General features: G+C 38.4%; 1 protein-coding gene across 1 annotated transcript in view; it reads left to right on the forward strand.

Annotated features, from left to right (window-relative positions):
* Positions 1 to 22,845, forward strand: part of dcc (DCC netrin 1 receptor) — a 195,990-nt gene that overhangs the window by 39,894 nt on the left and 133,251 nt on the right. The window contains exon 7 of the mRNA XM_042396032.1: positions 337 to 457. Coding sequence (XP_042251966.1) covers positions 337 to 457 — 121 coding nt within the window. The remainder of the gene's footprint in view (positions 1 to 336; positions 458 to 22,845) is intronic.

Consider the following 22,845-nt stretch of genomic DNA (forward strand, 5'->3'; position numbering starts at 1 on the left):
TGCGTTATTAGCTCAGTTTATATTCAATAAATTACAGTAAACTCATAATATTATATCAATAATCCATGAAAAATGTATGAAACAACAATATCACCTCTATTACTGTATAATGATGAATGTTAGTTTACCACTGAGACTGTCAGTAATACAGTTTTGATAATCTGATCATCTGGATATCTCTCATAATCTGTAATCCCATAATCTGCTGTAAAGAGATACACAAAAACACATATGCCTTCACACAGTTTTTTTTTTGTGTAATGGTTTAATCCCAGTTTATCATGTTTTTTAAATGTTTTCTTGACATGTTTTCTTGACATGTTTGTTGTTGTTCAGGATGGCAGTAACCTGCAGATTTTGGGTCTGGTGAAGTCAGATGAAGGATTTTATCAGTGTGTCGCTGAAAACTCTGCTGGCAGCTCGCAGGCGATGGCTCAACTGCTGCTGCGAGAGCCAGGTAGGAACCCCCACACACACACACACACAGATAATAGATCTGATGTCCCTGTTGCTGCTCCTCAGTAAACACAATCTGCTGTCATCAACTTTCATCTTCATTTCTATAATGACATCATTTCATTATTTTTTGTACTTTTCCTACATTGTGTTGCAGTGAGCTCTGCAACGCTTCAGAGTTAATTTTTACAGTAGAATCTTCTGTTTATCACCAAACAGACACTTGTAGCCACTATGGCTGCTGCTAACTGAACATGCATTCATAATTCTGTGTGAAGGGCTGAATTACTCGTGAATCACTGGTTACATGATGTAATTTCAGATGGTTTATTGTTAACAAGATGATGAAGCATGACTTAAACCAATGTTAGTACAGCGCCACCACTTGTTCCTTCATGTATGTATCGGTAAGAATGACACCACAACATTGTGACCATCAATAATGATGAAAACTGGAGCACAAGTTGCTCATTTGTGTGCACAAATTAGCAAATTGTAGAACACAAATGAATTAATTTCAGCATGATTTACTATTTTGTGCTTGATTTAAATAAGAATAATTTGTATGCACAAATTTGAGAAAGAAAGTACCCCTGCTACCTGCCAGGCTCCATCTAATCATGACTTGCATCTCACAATTATTACTCATCACCTTATAATTTAAGAAACAACAAGGCTGAAGATCTTATGATTATCAGATAGTGTTCTCACAGTAAGTTTAAGTCATAATTCAATTATGGAAGTCATTATTATTTGTCAAAGAGGTAATAATTACAAATTAAGTTATTGAAGTCCTAATTATGTGTTACGGAAGTTATAATTACAAGTTATGAAGGTCATGATTACTAGTTAATTTATGGAGGTCATAATTTCAGATTATGGAATTACTATACTTATTACACAGAAGTCATAATTAAGATTTTAAGGAGTTACTTGAGCCATAATTATGAATTATGGAAGTCATAGTTACAAGTTTAAGGAATTATAACTATGAATCAAATTACAGAAGTTAGGATTACGTGATACGTGAGGTGATATGGAAATTATAATCACAAGTTGTAGAAGTCACAACTACAAGTTTAAAGAGGTTATAATTTTGTAATATGGAAGTTTTAATTATGAGTTATGTTATGAATTTCATAATTACAAGTTATAGAAGTCATAATTGCAGTAAGAGGAGTCGTACTTATATTACTAATGTAAATCCTACTAAAAGTTATGGAAGTCATAAATACAGTTACAGAAGTCATAATTCAAAAGTATGGAAGTCATAACTGTGAACCATGGAAGAAAAAAAAGGTCTTTTTTTTTTCTTTGATGAATGCAGTTGGCTAGCTCTGTCGCAGCTGAACAGTTTGAGAAGTTTGAGCTTAAAATTCTTGTTTTTAGTTGAATATGTATGAATGTGTGTGTACAGTCCTGCCACATGTGCCACCATATTTTAATGACATCACAAGATGGTTGCTGAATCCACCTGAGTTTGACATCGAACAGCGATTCACTGAAGTTTTCCCAGCAGGAAGCGGTCTGGTCTGATGTTCAGTTTATTAGTAATCAGATCACAGCTGAGAGAACAACAGGAGTCGACAGGTTTTGGCAAAGTCTTTGTTTTATGTTGTTGTTTGTGTCAGGGTTAAAATTCAGTTAGTCTTGTGGTCTGACAGTAGCAGTTACTACCATCTGACATGCACGCACACACACACACACAGATATGAAGATGTGAACAGCTCAGCCGGTCTGCAGAACACCTGAGTCAGCACAATAGAATCACTCTGCATCTAAATGGACCAGTGGCTCTGTGTGCGTTTGTGTGTGTGTGTGTGAGGATTTAAAGGGGCAGTAGACATTGAGTACAGTTATAGTCACAGTGTGTATTATTGTGGTTGTGTGCGGGATATGTGCGCTAATGTAAAGCGTTGATGCAGGTTTCTGATCACAGTCTGCTGTCAGCAGTCTTCAACTGGAGTCAGACAATGTCAGCAAAACAAAAACATACATGGTAACAGCAAAAACAGACAATTTTGCCTTTGTGGCTGTATTTTTAGTATTTCAGTCCGAAAGGAGCACACAGCTTTATCTACTGGAGATAAAGCCAGGCCTTTATCAGTTACATACATTCTGTTTTATACTGTATGTTATCATTTCAGTTTAACTTGCTATTGCTGCTGTTTGCTGTCAATAAGATACCATACATTACAACCAACTAACTAACTGATATACTAGTTGTCCCCACAGCTGACAAAGATACTCCTCAGATATCTGTCTAGCTTACTAAAAACATTACATATTAACTAATAATTAACTAACCACCTTGCTAACTTAATGCACTAGACAGCTAACTAACCAATATATATATATGTATATATATGTATATATATACACACACACACACACACACACACACACACACACACACACACACACACACACACATATATATATATATATATACATATATATATATATATATACATATATATATGTAATCCCTGTGAGCATAAAGCACCAGCTTCAGACTGCTCTGAGCGCCCAGTTTCCAACAGTTTTTTCTACTTTCAGCCTGAGCTGATGTCAGCTCATGATGGATTTCTTCATAAAGACATCTACTCCACTCACAGTGCGCAAGTTCACTGCTCTGCTCCACTAACATGAGTTAGTGTTTTTCCATTACACAGCACATCAAAGTAAAATATGTAGTTTACTTGTTAAAGGTGTGCTGGTCATTTGCAGCTCTTCATCAAACATCATCATCACTGTGGCTGTTTCTGCTTATACTGTTCCTCCCTGTCCAACTGATCTGCTCAACAAAGAGCTCCACATATCTCCAGATGTTGTTGTGTTGACTGTTTTAGCGCCGCTAATGAAGCTCCGCTAATTGGATGAGGAACATGTTTGATTTCTTGTAAATTCTTCACAATAAAAGTCCCCTGTTATTTAGCCATTTAAAAGCTTTTATTTTGAAGCAGTGAAACAGGAAATGTTAGGTTTGCATCAGCAATAACTTCACATAACTCTGATATGTGCTACCCTCAGCAGGCTTCCGCAAAGCTGCCATTCAGAACAGTGTGAGCTCATCAAGAGGGGGGCTTTAAAGAGACAGGAGCTAAAACTGCCTGTTAGAGACAGAGGCTGAACTGAGACGCTGCATAAAGGGCCAGTGCGAGATAAATACGTTTTTTTTTAACTGTGGCAGGCAAAGCTACTCTAGTGGAGTCCAAAAACAAAAATATAGACCTGGAAATGAGCATAATAGGTCCCCTTTAACAATACCTGCAACTGCAAATCTTTATCAACCTGGCCTTTGTTTGTTTGTTTGTTTGTTTCTTTGTTTCTTTTTCTTTCTTTCTTTCTTTCTTTCTTTCTTTCTCTCTCTCTCTTTCTCTCTCTCTCTTTCTTCCATCCTTCCTTTCTCTGTCTCTGCTTTAATCACTGTTCAGTGTGTTGCTTCTCCCCTGAGCCACTGCACAGATGGCAACACACACACACAAACACACACACACACACACACACACAGGCAGTAAGAGGGTCAGATGGTTGGTGTTATCGCTTGGTTACAATCGCCACGGGAACCGAGCATCCCAGCAGGCTCACAGCGGCCAATCAGACATTCCCATGAGAAATCATGGCGGGTGTGTGTGTGTGTGTGATTGTCAGCATACCACCTTGTTACCCTTGACGATGCCAGGCCTCTTGATCCTTGGAGTGACTCTTCACACACACACACACACACACACACACACACTCACAGGCACACACACAATATTATGTGATAGTTTTCTTCTCTCACATACTTGACATCTATCTAACATTTAAATCTTTCACTCAGGTAAAATTCCAACACACACGGATGGAAACAGAAATGGAAGTAGTGGTTTTCTGTGGCTAACTTGCCCAGTAAGAGGAGAATTACATGTTTAGGCATTTTAATGTGGAGAAACAGTTTTAAACAGTTTTAATTTTCAGAAACAAGCATGTTTTTACTCAAAAACTGCATTTTAGAATGTAGCTTGCTTACTGTAGACATAGTCTCAGGTCTCTACAATGATTTGTATTTAAATAATGTTAGCTAGCTTATGATAGCATTAATGCAGCTAGCCAGCACACTAGGTAATGTAGCTTTTAGGAGGCTATGTTGGCTATTTGGAGTCAGAAAAACAAGCAGAAAACAGTTATATTCACTCTCCTTTTAGCTCTGATTTGGTCTCCACCAGTACTGGGAAAATATTTGGCTCTCTAGCTGCTAAATGCTTCACTGTGTTCACCAGCTAGTCACTAACTTGTAACTCTATGTGATGTTTGGTGCTGGACAGGTAGTGTATGTAGGTTTATTTATTAAAGCTCATTTGCTGAAAAAAAGCAAACAAGAACCCGTAAATGTGCCATTAAACCAAAACCTTGAGCTAAATGAGGTTAAAAAGCTCTGTAAGTCGATTTACAGAAGTAATAACTCTTAAATCAACACATTCGTCCCATCAACATGACAAACATTAGGCTAACCGCTCCTAGCTAGTCCGCTATCATAACTTCTGTGTCATCTGAAAATGACATTGGACGTATACTTCACCACAGATTGGTTTTAGAAAAATTCAAGGGCAAAGTTTTATTGACTTTTTCTTTTTCAGTTAATGAAAATGTTTTTTGTGTGTGAGTGTGTAGTCTGGTGTGTCTGACAGAGACAGAACGAGGCTGATGGTTTGTATGTTTGGAGTGTATGTTAATGTATTCATACATGAGTTTGAAAGACATTACCCCCCATCTCCCTCTCTCTCTCTCTCTCTGTGTTTTACAGTCTCCTCATTCCTCTCTCGCCCCCTCTGCATTGCAGTCTCATTTAAAACCTGGTCTGGATTTGACCCTGAAGCTGGATCAGGATTTAAACCTCAGGCCACTAATCTGTTGTCTCTTTGATCTCATCTTGTCCTCCTGAACCTCCCGTCTCTTTCATCTGTCTCGGCTTTCTCTGTTTTCCTCCAAACAACTTTTTCTTCTTCAGCTTTATTTCTCTCACCTCTCCATCCTACTTCTTCTTCTTCTTCCTCTTCTTCATCATCTCTTTTCTTTTGTTTCAGCAGTCAGAAAGTGATCCAGGACGACCGACCTCTTGCACTTGATTTTCTTTTTTGTTGTTGTTTCTTTGAGCTTGTTTCTTGAGCTCTTCAACCCAATTTTATCAAACATCTCAAGACAGAATGTGGTGTCTGAATTGCAAATGTCTGAGTTGTTGACTGCTTGAAGGTCAGAACACACACACACACATGGACTGCCGTTCACTTTTTCTATCCATCCATCTTTATCCCCATCTTTATTTTCCATCTGTCCCATTCTCTCTTTCTTTCTGTCTTTTTTTCTTTCCCTTCCCTCCACTCTTAAACCTTTCTGTTACTCTCCTGCCTTCTCTCATTATTCCTTCCTTTTTTGTTCACTTCTTCTTTTGTTACTTGGTCTCTTGTTTTTTTGTGTGTGTGTTTTCCATCTGTTCTCGTTGTTTTCCCAGGTTCAGATTTTCATTATTCCCTCTCCTCTTTTTTTTTCTAATTGGTTCTTTTGTTCTTTAATGGTTTCCGTCCTTCCTTATTTGTCTTTTCTTTCTTGTTTCCTCCCTTTCTTCCTTCCTCTTTGAGCAACTCAACCTTCTTCGTTTAATTTGCGGCAGCTCCTCAGCTCGCTGTCTTTCAGTGAATACTTATTCGCTGAATTTATTGGACCTCAGTGTTTTATCCTCTTCTTGTCAGTCTTGAAGCAAATTCGTTCTCCTGAGGTTTTATTGTGGCGGGCCGTCCTCACTTATTCAGTTTAAATTTGATTTTACTCTCTCTCTCTTCTCCTGTCACATTGTTGCTTCCTGACCAATTACAAACAGCTGGTGATGGGAGCACATAAGAATAAATGATAATAATAACAGTAAAACTTCATCTATATAGCACCTTTCCAAAACAAGGTTTGCAATACAATAGCAATAGCAACAATAGCATCATCTATAAAACAGTAATATAATGAAGCAATAAATTAGACACAGTAATAATACATATATAAAAAACACAATAAAACACAAGGTAAGTGTTTTAAGAAGAGACAGAGTGGTTTAGTCTGGCAGCTTCACCTCTCTGTGAAACATGGACACCAGCTGATTCCTCACAGCTGATTGTTTTACATTCAATTCTGTCATTTTTAAGACTGAACTTCAATCTGGTAGAAAGTGAGGAACAGCAGCAGAGATAGGAGGTGAACAGAGATTACTCTAAGAGTTTTCAACATTGTGCTCGTCTCCTGGAAAGTGATAAGAATTCACTGGAGGGGGGTTTAGAGATTTGATGGTTTTGGATGAAGTGTTTTCTATTTTTATTCAGATACAAAAAGCTATTTTCTGTATTTTTTTCCTCTAAGTATAACGCTGCCTGATAAAAAGCTTTCTGGATTACAGTTGTTGACAGTCAGTGTTTGGAGTGTGAGGTGTGAACGAGTGACACCACATTACACCATGGAAACAGTTGAACTTCACTGAACTCATTTTGGCAATTACTGTAATCAGCTTGAAGGAGGAAGACTGCATGCAGGTTTGCTCTTTTCATAGACGTCTTATACTAACAGCAGTTTGTAATGGTCAAAAAAACGCTTTTTGCACATTTTCATACAACACACAAGATATCCTACAGGATAATTACATCATTCAATCATCAGGCCATTATCTATCTCCTGTATTGTTACCTGTCTTTGCTTTATAGATTGTAGCGCCATCATGTGGTTAAACCAGAACAAATCAAACCAGCCAATGAACAAAAAATGGAATTTGACTGGATTTTCCAACAAATTGTATAAAGTTTAAATGATCACACTTAAACTTAGCTTGTAAGAAAACACACTCACACACACACACACACACACACACACACACACACACACACACACACACACACACAGTGTTGACATGTACAATGAGCAGTTGAATGAAGGCAGAGTTTTCCTCAATTCACTGTCTTCCCTCTTCCTTCTTCTTCCTCTGCGTTCTCTTCTTTTTCTTCTTCTTGTCCTCCTTGTTCTTCTCTTCCTCCTCCTCCTCCATCCTCTTCTCCTCCTTCCTCTTTTTCTCCTCCTCCTTCTTTTTCTTCTTCCCTCCTCCCCTTTCTTCTTCTTCTCCTCCTCCTCCTCTTTCTTCTATTCTGTCCTGTATCTGTTGTATATATGTGGGGTCCGATGTGGAACCTCAGTACTTATTTTGTACCAGCTGATGTGTGTCTGTAGCAGAGTACTGAAAACTGTTGTTGTGCTGATTTCAATAATAATTTTTCCAACTCTAGACGGTATTTTATTGAGACAGAGTTCTTGTTTAGCTGCTTGTGTTCATAACATTTGAGAACTTTGACTTGTTTTTCCTATTTTTTAAAAGTAAGCTGTCAAAATAATAGATCATACATCATAAAAACAATGCTGAACCCTTTATTTGTTTCTAGATACTGTTCTGTATCATTTTACCTCTTCATTCTTCCACTTTGATCTTTTCTCTTCTGTTCATTCGTCTTTGTATTTCTTCCTTTCTATTCTTTTAATTCTTTTCTTTTCACTTCATTTCTCTCTCAACTTTCTCTTTTTCCATCTCTCTTATAATTCAAATTGAGTTAATCAGCATGTAATTGAAGACAGTGTTCTCGAAGCAGGTTGACAATATAAGCATAACAATACAATTACACAGCAGAATGAACAAATATAAACAAGGCTTTGCATAACATGTTACTATATAAGATATTGTAAAAAACAATTATACATATATGATGAGACTTAATATTACAAGTAAATGTGCTGCTAATTGAAAAAGTACCTTCCTCCGTCTCTCACTTTTCACGTTTCCCTCTTTTCATCTTTTCTTTCTACACTTCTTTTCTTGCTCTCTCCTGCTTCCTTTCTTTTCCTCTTCCCATCTATTAACACTCCTAATGGAAGTAAAGTGACATCTGCAGAGAGAGAGAGAGAAAGAAAAAGATTATTTTCTGGCTGCTAGAAGTGAAGAGATAGAGAGAGGATCAGTATGAATGGAGAGAGAGAGAGAAAGAGCGGAGAAGGAGGAAGAAGAGAGAATAATAAAGAGAGAGAGAGGATAAGAGATAAAATTCAATCGCCCAACACGATGCTATGGATGCTGGAGGAGAGAAGATAGAGGGAGGATCTGGATGGATGGATGGATGGGTGGATGGGTGGAGAGAGAGAGAGAGAGACAGAGAGAGGGGGGAAAGAAGAGAAAAGAGAGAGTGGGAGACGGGAGGGTCAAGCGAAGGGCAGGACGAGCGAGAGAGAAAGATGGAGAGAGAGAGGAGGAAGTGTGTCAGCCATGACAGATTTGTATTCCACAGCGAACGCCTGACCTTAGCAAACCCATCACACACACATACATACATACACACACACACACACACACACACACACACACACACACACACACACACACACACACACACACACACACACTTTATCTCTCACACACAGAGAAATGCTTTTACTCCGTCACCTCTGCTCTCTCTCTCTACACACACACACACTTTACTCTACCCCCACTCTTCACTCTTCAACAGGAGTGTGTGTGTAGGAGGGGGATGGGGTATTGGTTGGGAGTGTGTGTGTGGGGGGGTCTCTGTCTGTTGCCATGGTGATGGTAGCCTCCTCTACTCTCCCATCTTCTATCCTGTGAGGACCAGATGAGTGTGTGTGTGTGTGTGTGTGTGTGTGTGTGTGTGTGTGTGTGTGTGTGTGTGTGTGTGTGTGTGTGACAGGTAGAGATACATATTAAGTGTTTGCCTGAGAGCAAGAGGAAGACTGTGTGTGTGTGTGTGTGTGTGTGTGTGTGTGTGTGTCGTCAGCATTTTTTTTAACAAAACACACACACATAAAAACACACAAAAAATCTATAAAGTAGTGAATGAAAATATGAAGACTCTTCTCTCTTCACTCCTCACATGATCAGTTTCCTGTTTCCACATCTGCTGACTGACTGATTGAGAACTTGTTTAATCCCATAATCACAGAAGAAAATGAGATCAGGATGCTTGACAGTAAGTAAGACATTTAATAAAGCAGTTTGTTCTGTCAGAGATGAAATGGTAGATTCAAATCTGAGTGATAAAAGTTTGCTTACAATTTTTATGGAAGCATTAATTAATAATATGGGACGGCTGTTAGAACGCTGACTGCTGTGGGGATTAGTGTATAGTAGGGATGTGCAGAGAGCCCAGTATTTGTATTTGTATCTGTATTTGTTGAGGCAGCAAAATTATTTGTATTTGTATTCGAATAAAAGTGGACAGAGGCTTAAAAATCCTGTTTTTGTTTTTATTAGGCTTTTAATTTTAGAAAATTAAAGTGTTACAATAAGTGTTCATGAAGTGTGTGTCAGTAGCTCAGCTTTATCTCTGGGGAACACTCCCTACTCTGAGAGTGATGTCCACATTAGGAAATGTGCGTCATGTAGCAGGTGGATGTGACTCCCCTCACTGAGACCTGCTGATAGACGTCACAGCGGAGCAGAGGAGAGACACTGAGATAGCGATGTAACCGACCTGCACTCTGGTATTTGACATGGTTTATTTTTCTTCCTGAAAACAAATAATTTTTGAACTTATTTGTATGAAACAAATATTAGTAAAAAAAACCCCACTATTTGTACTTTGCTGAATAATGTATTTGTATTTGGGCTACACTCCTAGTGTATAAGCAGTATTCATATGAGGTGGACTGGTTCCATTTTGATATATTTGTGATATCATTTTAAAGATAGAGGGCTAACACTGGTTGTAGATCTGCTACGGGTGATCTGTTGTGTGATAAAGTGGTTCTTTTAGGTGTTTTTTATTATCAGGACATGGGTTTATTTTTGGTTTATTGAAGTGTGCGTGTTCTGGAGTGTGTAGATGAATCAGGGTTGTAGGTGGAAGCAGATAAGCTGCCATTACTGGAGCCTCACTTGTAACACTGTAATGCATGTAAAAGGATTTCACGTTTTGGACGCTTTTGCCAAGAAATCTGTGGAGGAGATTCTGTTAAAGCACTTATCTGTTGAAAATATATAGTCATCATATGCAAAAAATAGAGGTTATAATCTACAAAACTTCAATGAACAGACGGGTAGCTGTCTTTTCTGAGCTGTGCTGTTATCAGCTGCTCCAGCAGTAAACTTTAAACTTTTACTTTTAATGCACTTTTCAAATTTGCAGATTAAAAAAAAACAAAAACCTGAGTGGAACCTGAGTTTTTACACTTGAATGAGGTGGAAAAGTTTCAGTGAAAGTGACGATGAAAGCAAAATGTGATGGAAACAGATTTAGTTAATAAATGATGACGTACAGGAAGAATGTGACTTAAATGTCTCTGAAGCTTCAGCCCCTGCTGGAGAGACGAAGAATGGCGGCAGATGTTTTTCACTGTCAACTCTCTTGGTCTCTGGGCAGCGTGTGATGTTAACTGTTCTCTCCATTTCCACTGTCCATCATGCTCTCCATCACTGGGATTTGTGTTGACTGTCTTTCTATTAATACATCATCACATTGTACCATCGCCTTCTTGAAGAATGGGCGCCACCAAGTGTTTACTTTGATGCTATTTGCGTAACAGCAGTGGATTGGAAACGTGCATTAATTTGCATAGCATCACAAAATTTGTGCTACATTTGGAAGGAAACCTGACTAAAGGAAAATAAAAGTCACAAACATCTACTTCATGAAATATATGTTACATTTGGTAAGTCTCCATTAAATCTTCATGTTTCCTTCAGATTCTGAGCTGCATGGGGACCAGAGTCCGCTAAAGACCGAGTGATCTGCCACCCCACATATCTCTCGCTAGATTGGTACTAATGTTATGTTTCCAGTCCCAAATTCAACTTTTACACTATCATATTTTTCTGATTTTTATTAGAGGGTGCATTTCTTCTGATTACAATGACAGGAATCATAGAGCTTGGACTGTTGAGGTCAGACAGAAGTGCTACGTTCATGTTTTTCTTCCAAAGCCTTTGTCAGAACCAAGTCCACACTTGTGTTTTAAGACTGAATAACTTACATGTCCAAATAGATTACCTTCATCTGTCAATCGTGATTAACTTTGATTGAGGTAATGACGGATTTTTTAGTTTTATTTCTGAATTCCAATAATAGTTTCTTGAGTTTAAGGAGTGCATATTCTCTGCTCTTTATATATTATTGGATTGATGTGTGTTTTTAGCAGATCCGTCATGAAGGCGTCAGTAGGCGTGCGAGAGGCCAGACAGTCCAATCTCTTCACCTCATTTTGCATGTGTTGATTTGACAGATTTTGAGTGACAGACAGACAGACAGACAGGCAGGCGCCGGTCTGACTCTCTCCCTCACCTCCAAAACAACAAAACAAATGGAGACACGAGCTGTGAGCCGAAGATGCTCGCTGTCTGCCGAGTGTCGTTTCAATCCGCTGAAAGCTGCGATCCAGCGACGCCCAGAAAACAGCTTCAAAGCACCCGGAGACGCCAGATTTAATGAAATTCAGCCCAATAACACCTGTTTGATATGGAGAGAGAGAAAGAGAGAGAGAGGCAGACAGTCTCACCAGCCTTTCAGCATCATACAAAGTGTAAATACAGTATATATATATATATATACACACACTGTATGTATATAAAGAATAGAATAGAATACATATATAAAATTGAATACACTAATGTTAGAGAGAGAATGTTCCTGAAAATAAAACATCACATATAGTCGCTGCAGTAACAGCTTTGAGCTACAGGCCAGTTGGATGTAGCATTAGCTGCTAACACGCCACAGGAACCTATAGACAAACAGAAAAGAAAAGAAATAGTCTAACACATATTAAACAAAACAAAACAAAGTACGATGGCTGACATTGTAAATTCCTGTAATGTCATGTACTGTAATACTCACCACTCTGCTCTCACTTACTCTATTAATATAATTCATTCCAGTCATGTCTACTTTCAGTATGACTCAAGACTTCCTGCATATATGTTTCACATTAAAATATATCAGCTCGATTTTTTTGGAATAAATTAACATTTACAGCAAAAAGCATCAACAACAAATTAAAAGAGATTTCAAAGGAAGCAGTCAGTACTTGAGGAGTGACATTATTTTAATTTGGTTCTTGTTTCTCCTCCTAATAGTCATCCTTCTTCCATCTTTCCACCTCTTCTTCATAATCTATGTCACTCTCAGATGGGTCTTCCTCCCTCTACCATTAAAAGCCTATCTCTCACTCGCTCTGCATAAGAACCCACAAAGAGAGAGAGGCAGGGAAGGACGAAGGAAAATATTTATTTTCCCTCCTCTCATACCGCTGATGTTTCTGCGACGTCTGCCTTTATCGATTGGAGAAAGTAGTAGGTCATCCATACAGTCTGTGTGTGTGTGTGTGTGTGTGTGTGTGTGTGTGTGTGTGTGTGTGTGTGTGTGTGTGTGTGTGTGTGTGTGTGTGTGTGTGTGTGTCCTCGCTTATCGATCGGTTAGAGGTTGGAGGTTTGTACCTCACCGCCTACGCCTAAATGTGTCATCATGCTGTGTGTGTGTGTATGTATGTGTGTGTGTCGGTGTGTATTTATATGGGTGTGTGTTGTCACTTCCAACATTGATTCCCTTTGTGATGAAACACCTTCCCATCAGCCCCTTCATCATCACTCAGCAAGGGGAGGAAGAAAGAAGCGTGCGTCTGTGCGTGTGTGTGTGTGTGTGTGTGTGTGTGTGTGTGTGTTTGTCAGAAAGAATAAAAGTTATTGAATTATTCCTGCTGTTCACAGAAAGAAGAACTCCAGGAAACTGGATTTATTTTTTTTTCAAAATTTATTTCACGGTGATTTTTTTTGGTGCATTTTGACATTTATTTTGAAAAATGTAATCATTAAATATCTCATTGGTCATAATCCTTCATTTTCTCCAACGCTGGCAAACGGCAACTGCAGTTCATGCTCAAGTACTGAAGCAGATGCGTTCAGGTTCAGCGTTACAAATGTTTGATTTTTAGGGTGTCCAAACACCTAATTGTGGGTAAATGATGTTGATGTCACAGTTTTTGTCTGTTCCACCACTTTTTTGTCCAGTGTAACTTATCAGGAAGCCAACACTATTGCATGAGTGCTCTCTCTACATGTCAATATATGAATAACAGTAGGTCAAAACCTAGTATATGGCTGGACCATGTAGGGATGTGCAAAATTGTGGCCAGTTTGTTACAAGGAGAGTCAATGGTAGTGTCTATAATGTGAATTCCTGGATATTAAATATTCATCTGGAGGCTGTGATGGAAATTATGAATGAAAGTTTTGACAGCATTGGGTGCAAACTCTGGAGGCTCATCTCCACCGAGTTACTGCAGTTACAGGAAGCGCACCTACAAAGCGCCCCCCCCCCACACTAGACTGATGTAACAGCCTACGTGAGCGTCATGTTCTACCTGCAAGACTCGTATATTAATGCTTTTGTTCATCGTCTGTGATTTGAAAACGTCAGAAGAAATAAAAAGTTTGCCTCCTACTCCGAATGCACCGCGGAGCGTCTCTCCCGCCGGCTGCTGACAGCGCCGGCACGCAGTCGATCACACCGGACGGTAGAGGAGGAGACGGTAGAGACGCCGGTACGTGTGTGTTGAAACAGGAGTTTAGCCGACTTCACTGCGTTTAACAGCAGAGCTCAGAGCGGGAAACACAGTCGCTCTGCGTCGAGCTGCTGTCCTCTGTTTCCATCACAGTTATGTATTTAGGTCATTTAAACACAAGACTGTAAAAGTTTGCAGCCTGTCATGTTGTCACGCATATCCAGGGGGATAATGTCAGTAAATTCATGTAAATATACAGATTTTGCTTATCCTGTGTGAATACGCTACACAAAACACAGATGTGGGGGTTGGAGGGCATGTGTAGTGCTGGCCCTGCTGTCGTGGTCCAACCAGAAATCTAGTTTAACACATCATGAAGAGTAGTTTGATACACTCACTTTAGTTTGTGGCACTCCTACACATGATACACTCCATTTTCTCCAAAAAAATCCAACACAGAATATGAAATACTCTCTGTGTCACCGCACAAAGTAAACATTTCAGTAAAAGTTCAATCAAATCAATCAGGAGCTCCCTGCTATGTTTCATTTTTATCTTTATACGGTCAGTCCTTTTGCAAGACTGTTTTTTTTTTTTGGATGGTTTATGATGTGATTTTTGTGGTAAAATTCTTCCAAATATGAGGTATTAAAATGTAGTGTGATAAGACGTGAAGGCTTCACACCTGCTGGAAAGCTGAGATAGTGAGAGTCTGAAGGCAAAAACTTGAGAGAAAGTGAGATAAAACCTAGTTTCACAGTTGTTGGACTCACTTATCCCTCATATGAGTTAGTCTGACAAACATCTTAACCTCTTCCACTCCTCACTCATGTTGGAGTAAAAATGCCTAAAACGACATACACAAATTAAAATGTTTCTCTGGCAGCAAAAGTGTCTTTGAAGTCAGTAAAAATTGAAAAGTTTTAGGTTTTTCAGTATAAATATTCACACAATATCCATGGAGGTGTTCAGATTCCTGGTTCATAGCGGTTGAAACAATTTTAGACGTGGCGTGTTTCGAAATATGACATTGACGTTGGTTTCTTGTATTAATCAGAGTAACATTACAGTCTCCTCATCGCCCCACACACATAGGACGTTTTGGTCTGCCGCTATTTTGCATCTCTAAGGTGCAGCAGAAGATTCAGTGGCTGTCTAAGTCACATGCTTCGTGTTTGTCATGATTTATTTGCTAAGTCTTATTCCATTGCACTTTGCTTTTCAACCTCAGCCTCAGCCGCACTTCTGGTGTGTTATGTTCTGAAGAACTTCAGCTTTGTTTTAAAGGAAAAGGTAGTGAGTGTGTCAGCAACACTCTGGTGTGTATTAAGGTTAGAATAAATAGTTGTGGTTCTGAGGTACACTCAGAGCTTGGATTATTAGAGGCTGATAATGGTCCCATGGTTCGACATGTGACCCGCATTTCCTGCTCTCACAGTAATAACATCAGGGCTCCGGACACAGAGAACAACACGTCGCCCACCAGAAAAACACCTGGAATTACTAACAGAGCTTTTACTGGAAATTACACACACACACACACACACACACAGTTTTCACAGTGTGTAACTTTCTGTGCAAAGCCCACAGCTCACAGCGCTTTCACGGTAAATTACTGTAAACACAGACATACGCTGTCATGAGCAGCTTTAAAACTACAGAAACACACAGAGCTCTCACAACAAATTAGAAAACACACACATTCCATACCTCACCAAGAGAATTTAAAATGTCTGTGGACCATTCTTGCTGATTCTAAAAGTTGATACCGACTCAACTGCAAAATCAACAATGTGTTCATCCATCTCTCAATACATTATTTGTTCTCATTCACTGAGCTTACGCAAAACAAGGTAATAACTACCGAGCAATTCCCATTCCACAGATATTTATGGACTTAATATGCAGTTTTTCAAGACAAATGCAGATAGTTTTATTCCTCTTTTTCTTAATTTTATCAATCTCTGCATTAGACTTACAATCATTTTCATCTCTCATATTGGAAAATTTCTAAAATAGTTCCCGTTTTCAAACCCGATGACCCAACCATAGTTTCAAATTACAGACCAATCTCCATTTTACTAGTTATGTCAAAGATACTCAAAAAACTCTCACTAATTAAGTAACAGGGTTAGGGTTTCTTGAAACAAATAATTTTCTCAGTGAGTCTCAGTATGGTTTTCACCCTAACCAATCAACTACATCAGCTTTCTTATTTTGGACTGAGTAGATCCACACTTCAATATTTATTGACCTACATAAGGCATTCAACACGGTAAACCATCAAATATTACTCAGTAAATCAAACTGTTTTGAAATTGTTCACTTCCTATTCATGAAACAGACCTCAGGTAGTTAAAATTGGTCAAGTAACTTCTTTCTTCTCTATCTGTGATTCTGGGGTACCTCAGGGTATTATTCTTGGCCCGTTACTCTTTTTTTCTGTACATTAATGACTCACCTACTGTCTGTTAATGTCATGTGTCTGATATGCAGATGATACTGTAATTTTCTTCTCTGACCCAAACACTGATATGATAAACACTAAGCTCTCTTCTAATTTTAATTCCTTATTAATCTTGTTCCAGGAACATCATTAGACTATAAATGTAAAAAAAAGACAAAAACCCCTGAATGTATGTATTTCCATTCCCCTAGTCTTAATTTTAAATACCTTGGTGTTTATCTGCCGTTAAACTTTCAGAAATGTCTGACTGTCTCCCAGCTCGGTCTCTTACTACCTTAGAACTTATTGAACCAATAGCTAGACTCTACAATAGAGCTTATTAAACTCATCTTACACTTTATTATTGGACACATCAGTGTGTAGTGCTTTCACAATCTAAATCATTACATTTTCATAATTATACAGTACTTAGAGGTATTCATTTGTACAATCAACTATATTATCAACTTCTCCCTTCTTCACTTTGTTTTATTTTGCCAAGATGTAACTCAGCAAAACTTATTTGTAATAGTAACTATGGTTAAAGATCATTTTTCTGTACAAAAACTAACATTTGGAACATAATCCCACAGCACATGAGAAATTCTCCCTACTTTTTATAATTTAAACATACACAAATACGTATTTCCTACTTCTGAATCAAAATAGTAACCCCTAACTTCTCAATAATCAATCCTATTTTTCCTTTTGAATTCTATGTAACTTGTCTGTATACATCCAAAGTTTGTTTTCTCTTGGGTTTTTTTTTTTTTGCTAAATGCTGTACTCTTTTATTGACAACTCTTAAAAATAAGTATGTTTCAGCCCACATACATGAAAAATATTCTTTGTATAGTTTGTTAAGTTTTATTCTCTGCCTGTCTTGTTTTATATTCTTTTGCTTTTGCCTTCACTGTTGGGAAGGAGGAAACCTGCTGGAAAACCGTTTCTAAACTGAGTCAGGGCCACAGCTGGTAATGTCCTACATTGCTCTGCTGTTTTTTACTGCTAAAAATAAAATAAACAGATTATGGCTTCCCTCCCCATTCTGTGCCACAAGTCCATTGGTGGTTTTGTGTTTTGAAAATGTTACTTAGTTTCATTTATTTTACCCAAAATACTGCTTAAACAGGAAGAAATAGTGCATTTTTTTAGGGACTATTTTCAGTGGCGGATTAATCCACATTTGATGCTTTAGTGAGTATTTCCAGCAGCAGGACGGTGTGTGTGGGATTGAGTGAAAATAAACTACAGTGTGTGTTCATGGTAATGAAGGAACATGTCACCCAGTGCAACAGCGTGGCTCACTAATGTGTTTTTAATAGTTTTTGGGCAACAACGGAGATCTGCAGCACAGAGGAATAAGATATATCAGGCTTTGATACACACACAATAGGTAGAAGGAGTAATTCAATGTTGGTTCTGGCCTTTTCATTGGATTTGTTGATGTATACTTTAAATAATGTGGGAGAGAAAATTTACAAAAAGCACAACAAAAGTGATGTTATGTTCTATCCAATTCTAGTTTTGTGTATTCTATTCAATCCACTGTGGCTGCTTTTTTCTGTGTCTATGTGCTTTTTTTATTCAACTTTCATCCATTTAAGTCAATTCCCACCTTCAGGTCAGTCAGGTCACACTGCACGTATGCACACATGGACACACACACACACATTTAAGATGTTAGAGATTTTACTCAATAACCTACAGCAGCAGAGATTTACAGGAATAAATATCCATTTTAGAGGAATTTAAAACTAGAGGGCAGAGTGGAGTGTGTGCATGCATGTGTGTGTGTTTGTGTGTGTGTTGTACAGGGGTTTTTAACGGCAGCTGGCTGAAATGAGCCCTGAAATTGAGTGCAGAGAGAGAGAAGCAGTATGAATGTGAAGCAGAGTGAAGCTGATGCGAGTGAATGAGCTCAGCAGTCTTCTTCTGCATAAATAGAGGTTAAAAAAGAGAGGAGGGTGAGGGGGGGGTACGGAGAATATTTTTAGGCAAAATGATAAGGAGAGAGAGATTTTGTCTGTGTCTGTCCTGCATGTCCTCTTAATGTTTTCATTCTGCATTAGTATTATAGACAGTGTAATATGTGTTGTTATATTGAAGTTCTTGTGTGGGCAAAGTTCAAGTCAGATTTGTCATTTGCACAGTCCAATGACACCATGAGACTATATGTCTTAATAATAGTACCTGCTATCAGTAGTAGTGGCACACAACAGCATAGTTAATACTATTAAATGCTGGGGTGGTTGGCAGCAACCTCCAAGTTAGGGACGAATAATTTTCATCATAGTTTTCATCAACAACATCCTGATATGTATTCAGACTGTTTCTCTCCAGTCGACCGTCCTGAACCTTCCTGAACTAACTTCAACGATTTCTTCATCTAAACCATCCACCTGTCTGTTAGATCCCATCCTATCAAGGCTGCTTAAGGAAGTCTTACCCTTAGCAAGCTCTTCTTTACTAGATATGATCAATCTTCCTTTACTAACAGGCTATGTACCACAGTCCTTCAAAGTAGCTATACTTCTATATCTACTTCTATGTGCTTTTAAGTACAAAAGTGACTCTAAAGAACAATAGACCAAGGAGGAGGGCATAGCAACATGGATGAGGACTTTGTTCTAATGATGGAGACAGTAGAGTAGATCTAATTATTCAGGAAGAGTAGTTCTAATGTTCCTTCATTCATATTCCTGTTTTCTTTATAGGTGACTTGGTTTAATTTGTATTTATTTTAAGATAGATAAAGACATGTTTCATATCACAACAGTTAAAACTGTGTCTGTATTGCACATTCAAACTTTAATACCATTTCATATTAAATAGATATTTCCTTCAGGAGTCTATAATGAGTTTGTAGAGCAATCTGTGTATATACAGAAAATTAATTGGAAATTCTAGAGAAATGCTTAAATAATACATTACACTTTAACTAAACCTGTTTCATCAGTTAACTAAATCTACCGTAGATTTAGATATTATGATATTTAGTCAACTAAAACTAGACTAAAACAATTCAGATGACTGAAGTATGACTAAAACTAAATGGCAGTTTAGTCAAAAGAATATGACTAAAAATGAACACTGAGCAGCTGCCAGATTTTTAGCTGATCCGGGTGATACCAGTGACTTCATATTCCTGCCTGAGCATAACAGAAAAAAGCTCTTACTGTGTCTAAAAGAAACAAAACCAAAACTGTGTCAAGACGAAAATTCACAGTTCGGGTCAACACCGAAATCAAATATAAACTGCTCAAGTTAACCTGTTTACTTCTGTGAAGTTGCTCTGGAGAAAACAGTGAACAAAACAAATGTCAGTCAGTGAATACAACAGGTAGCAGCTTCAGGTGATTTCATGGAGTCTTGTGGAGTTCAACGTTTTCCTCCAAGACTTTAGAGCTGCTGAACAAAAGGCTGTTTAAACTTTTTTTCCCTGCGCAGACAGAAACACTTGTGTGTCTGATGTGTGATCTGAGAGAAATTGCAATCAGGCTGTCATCCACTGTCTCTCACCTGCTGCAGCTCTGTGTATTTGCTACGATATCTTCACTTTATAAACACCTTGGTGTGTGGTTTGAAATGTGTTTGTTAGGGACCAACCCCAAAAGGCAGAGAATTACTGTAAAACAGTAGTCCTACTGTAAAACAGTAGGCCTCGTGTAAGGGCCAGGGCCCTATTGTTTTTCGTGTCTTTCTTTCTTTCTTTCTTCTTTATTATTACGCCACTTCAGACCTAAAGTTGACCCCCTAAACATGTTCAAAAACTCACCAAATTTGGCACGCACATCAAGTCAGGTGAAAATTTTGATAAAATGTAAAAAATTAACCCTCAAAGTGCCAAAATATGCTCTCTAGCGCCACCTATGTAACTAAAATGGCCGCCACGGCCTGAAGGAATGTTGTAGAGAGATCAAACCAAAACTCGATCTACAAATCATACACTGACACCCCTGACCTAAATCCAACAGGACATCTGCAATTAGCCTTTCAAAATAAGACTTTGCCCCAATTTTGGCCCCCGAACAAACGCTTTCTCCTCCAAGGGCATTAATGGTATCAGCTTCAAACTTCAATAGATGACTTACGGCACTATGCTGAAAAAAAGTTGTGAAAAACTTTGTAGTAACTCGAACGGTTTGGAGTTGTGGCAGTGCCACATCACCCTTACAATGTAAAACAATGAGGAGGCATGAACTTTGTGTCAAACAGAGGCTTCTGACGTCTAAACTATAAGTCTGACCACTTTCAAACCTGTATCAATTGATTCGCCACAAAATTCCCTACTAAAATATGATTTTTAATGTAAAATTTGGCCAAAGTAATGGGATTTATGAGGAGATTTCACAAGAAGCGTGATCTAAAACTCATAAAATCACAGGAGGAGCAAGAAAAGACTTTAAAACTCACACTCTAATATCTTAAAAACAGTAAAAGATAGACAAACAATGTAAATTCAAGATTAGTAGGTCAAAGTCTTGTGACTCACTTAAAGTTCAAATGAAGTCTGTATCTAAAACTATGTGGAAGCAGTAGCCTAAATGTTCAAAAAGGTGTGGGTTCGCTCACAATCTCCATTCAAATATATGAGTATTTTTCTGTGTCCAGCTGCAGTTACTTATTGTCTCTACACACCTGACAGTACACGTCAGTCAAACTTTCAAAATAAAAGCACACCACACTTGTAAGAAATATCCCTCATTTTTAAAAAGCAAAATGATCTGATCCCGACGGGCCAGAGTGCGACGTCCCGACCAACGCTGCTTGCAGCTTTAACTTTATTATTATTTTTATTTAAAAATTACTTTCAAATTTGAAAGCCTGATGAAGTACGTCATGTTTCTGAACTTTAGCTCATATGAAATTCTAAGAAAAAAAAAAAGAATATTGCAACATTATTAAAGTCTAAACTGATATTATTCTCTTGCATAAACATAATACAGTAAACACAGACATGCTTTAATGTGTATGTATTATGTATGTATGCAGGTGGTAACAATGAATGTTAAAACACATACAACTACTTGTTTTTATACCCAAATACAGAGCCTCTGTGTACATTCTTGAGTACCTGTTGAAACATTGTAAACTGTGTTTTGTTCATTTTTATATGTTATAATACTCTAGTGCATTTAAAAGAACAAAAACAAAATCAGATTTTCTCTGCGCTGTAGGAGCTTCAGAACTGAAACCAAACTCCCCTAAAGATCATTCAGGCAGCAGAAACAATATAAATGCAGAGCAGCTTGTAGAAAATGGACACAGTGATGGAAAAAACACGGAGGCTGTGTGTGTGTGTGTGTGTGTGTGTGTGTGTGTGTGTGTGTGTGTGTGTGTGTTGTGTGTGTGCGTTGGTATCATCTGTCGTCGGGCAGACTGCAGTGTAATTTTCAGCACTTATTCAGATTGTTTTCCAGCTCTTCCTCTGTGGTGTCTGACTCTATTATTTAGCCTACCCGTCTATTTTCAGCAGAGAGTGACGCTTTACTGCTCAGCGTCGGCTCGGCTTTTTCGGCCGGGTCACCGAGCAGGAACAAATCCCCCCCTTCACACCTCACAGTCTCATCTCACAGCGACACGAGGAGGTGTGTTAACACCGCTGTCTTTCCATCTCATCCCTCTCTTCTTTCCCTTCATCTGCCCGTCTTTTATTCTATTCCCTTCCTCATGTCTTTTTCTCTTCATCCTTTCCCTCGTCTTTTCCCTTACTTTACATTCTTTCCTTCTCTTTTTCTCCCTCCTCATCAACTTTCCTTTTTTCTATCTTCCCTTTCTCCCTTTCTCACTTCTTTTCATACTCTTTCTCTCTTTCATCTTCTTCTTTTTTTCCTAAATGACTTACTCTTTCTCTTATGCCTCTCCTCCAGTCTGCTTTTCTTCCCGTCTTCTCCTCCCATCCTTCCATCTTCTGCTCATTCTTCTCTTTTCTTCACTTCATACTTTCTCTCTCTCCTTTCTCTTCTTCCTCATATATATTTCCCCTCTTTTTCTTCCTCCATCTCATCCTCCTGCTCCTCTTTTTCATATTTCCTTTTCTTTCTCTCCTTTTTTCATCCACCATTTTTTCATGTTTCTAACTCCCTCTCTTTCTCTTCTCTAGCTTTCTTCCTCATCTTTTCCTTCCTCCATCTCCTCCTCTTTTCTTTAATTTTCTTCATCCATATTCTCTTCTTTCTCCTTTACCCACCATATTTTTCTTTTCCCCCTCTTTCTCTTCCTTATCTCCACTTTCTCTTCTTTTTTCCTTCCTTTTCTTCCTCAATCTCCTTCTTTCTCCATCTCATCCTCTTTCTCCTCTTCTTCCTCCTTTATCTACTCCTCCATCTCTTTGTGTGCTGTTCATATCCCCTCTCTCCCCTCTTTTGCCCTCCATA

Source organism: Thunnus maccoyii, chromosome 19 (assembly GCF_910596095.1).
Source record: "Thunnus maccoyii chromosome 19, fThuMac1.1, whole genome shotgun sequence".
NCBI classification, from domain to species: domain Eukaryota; kingdom Metazoa; phylum Chordata; class Actinopteri; order Scombriformes; family Scombridae; genus Thunnus; species Thunnus maccoyii.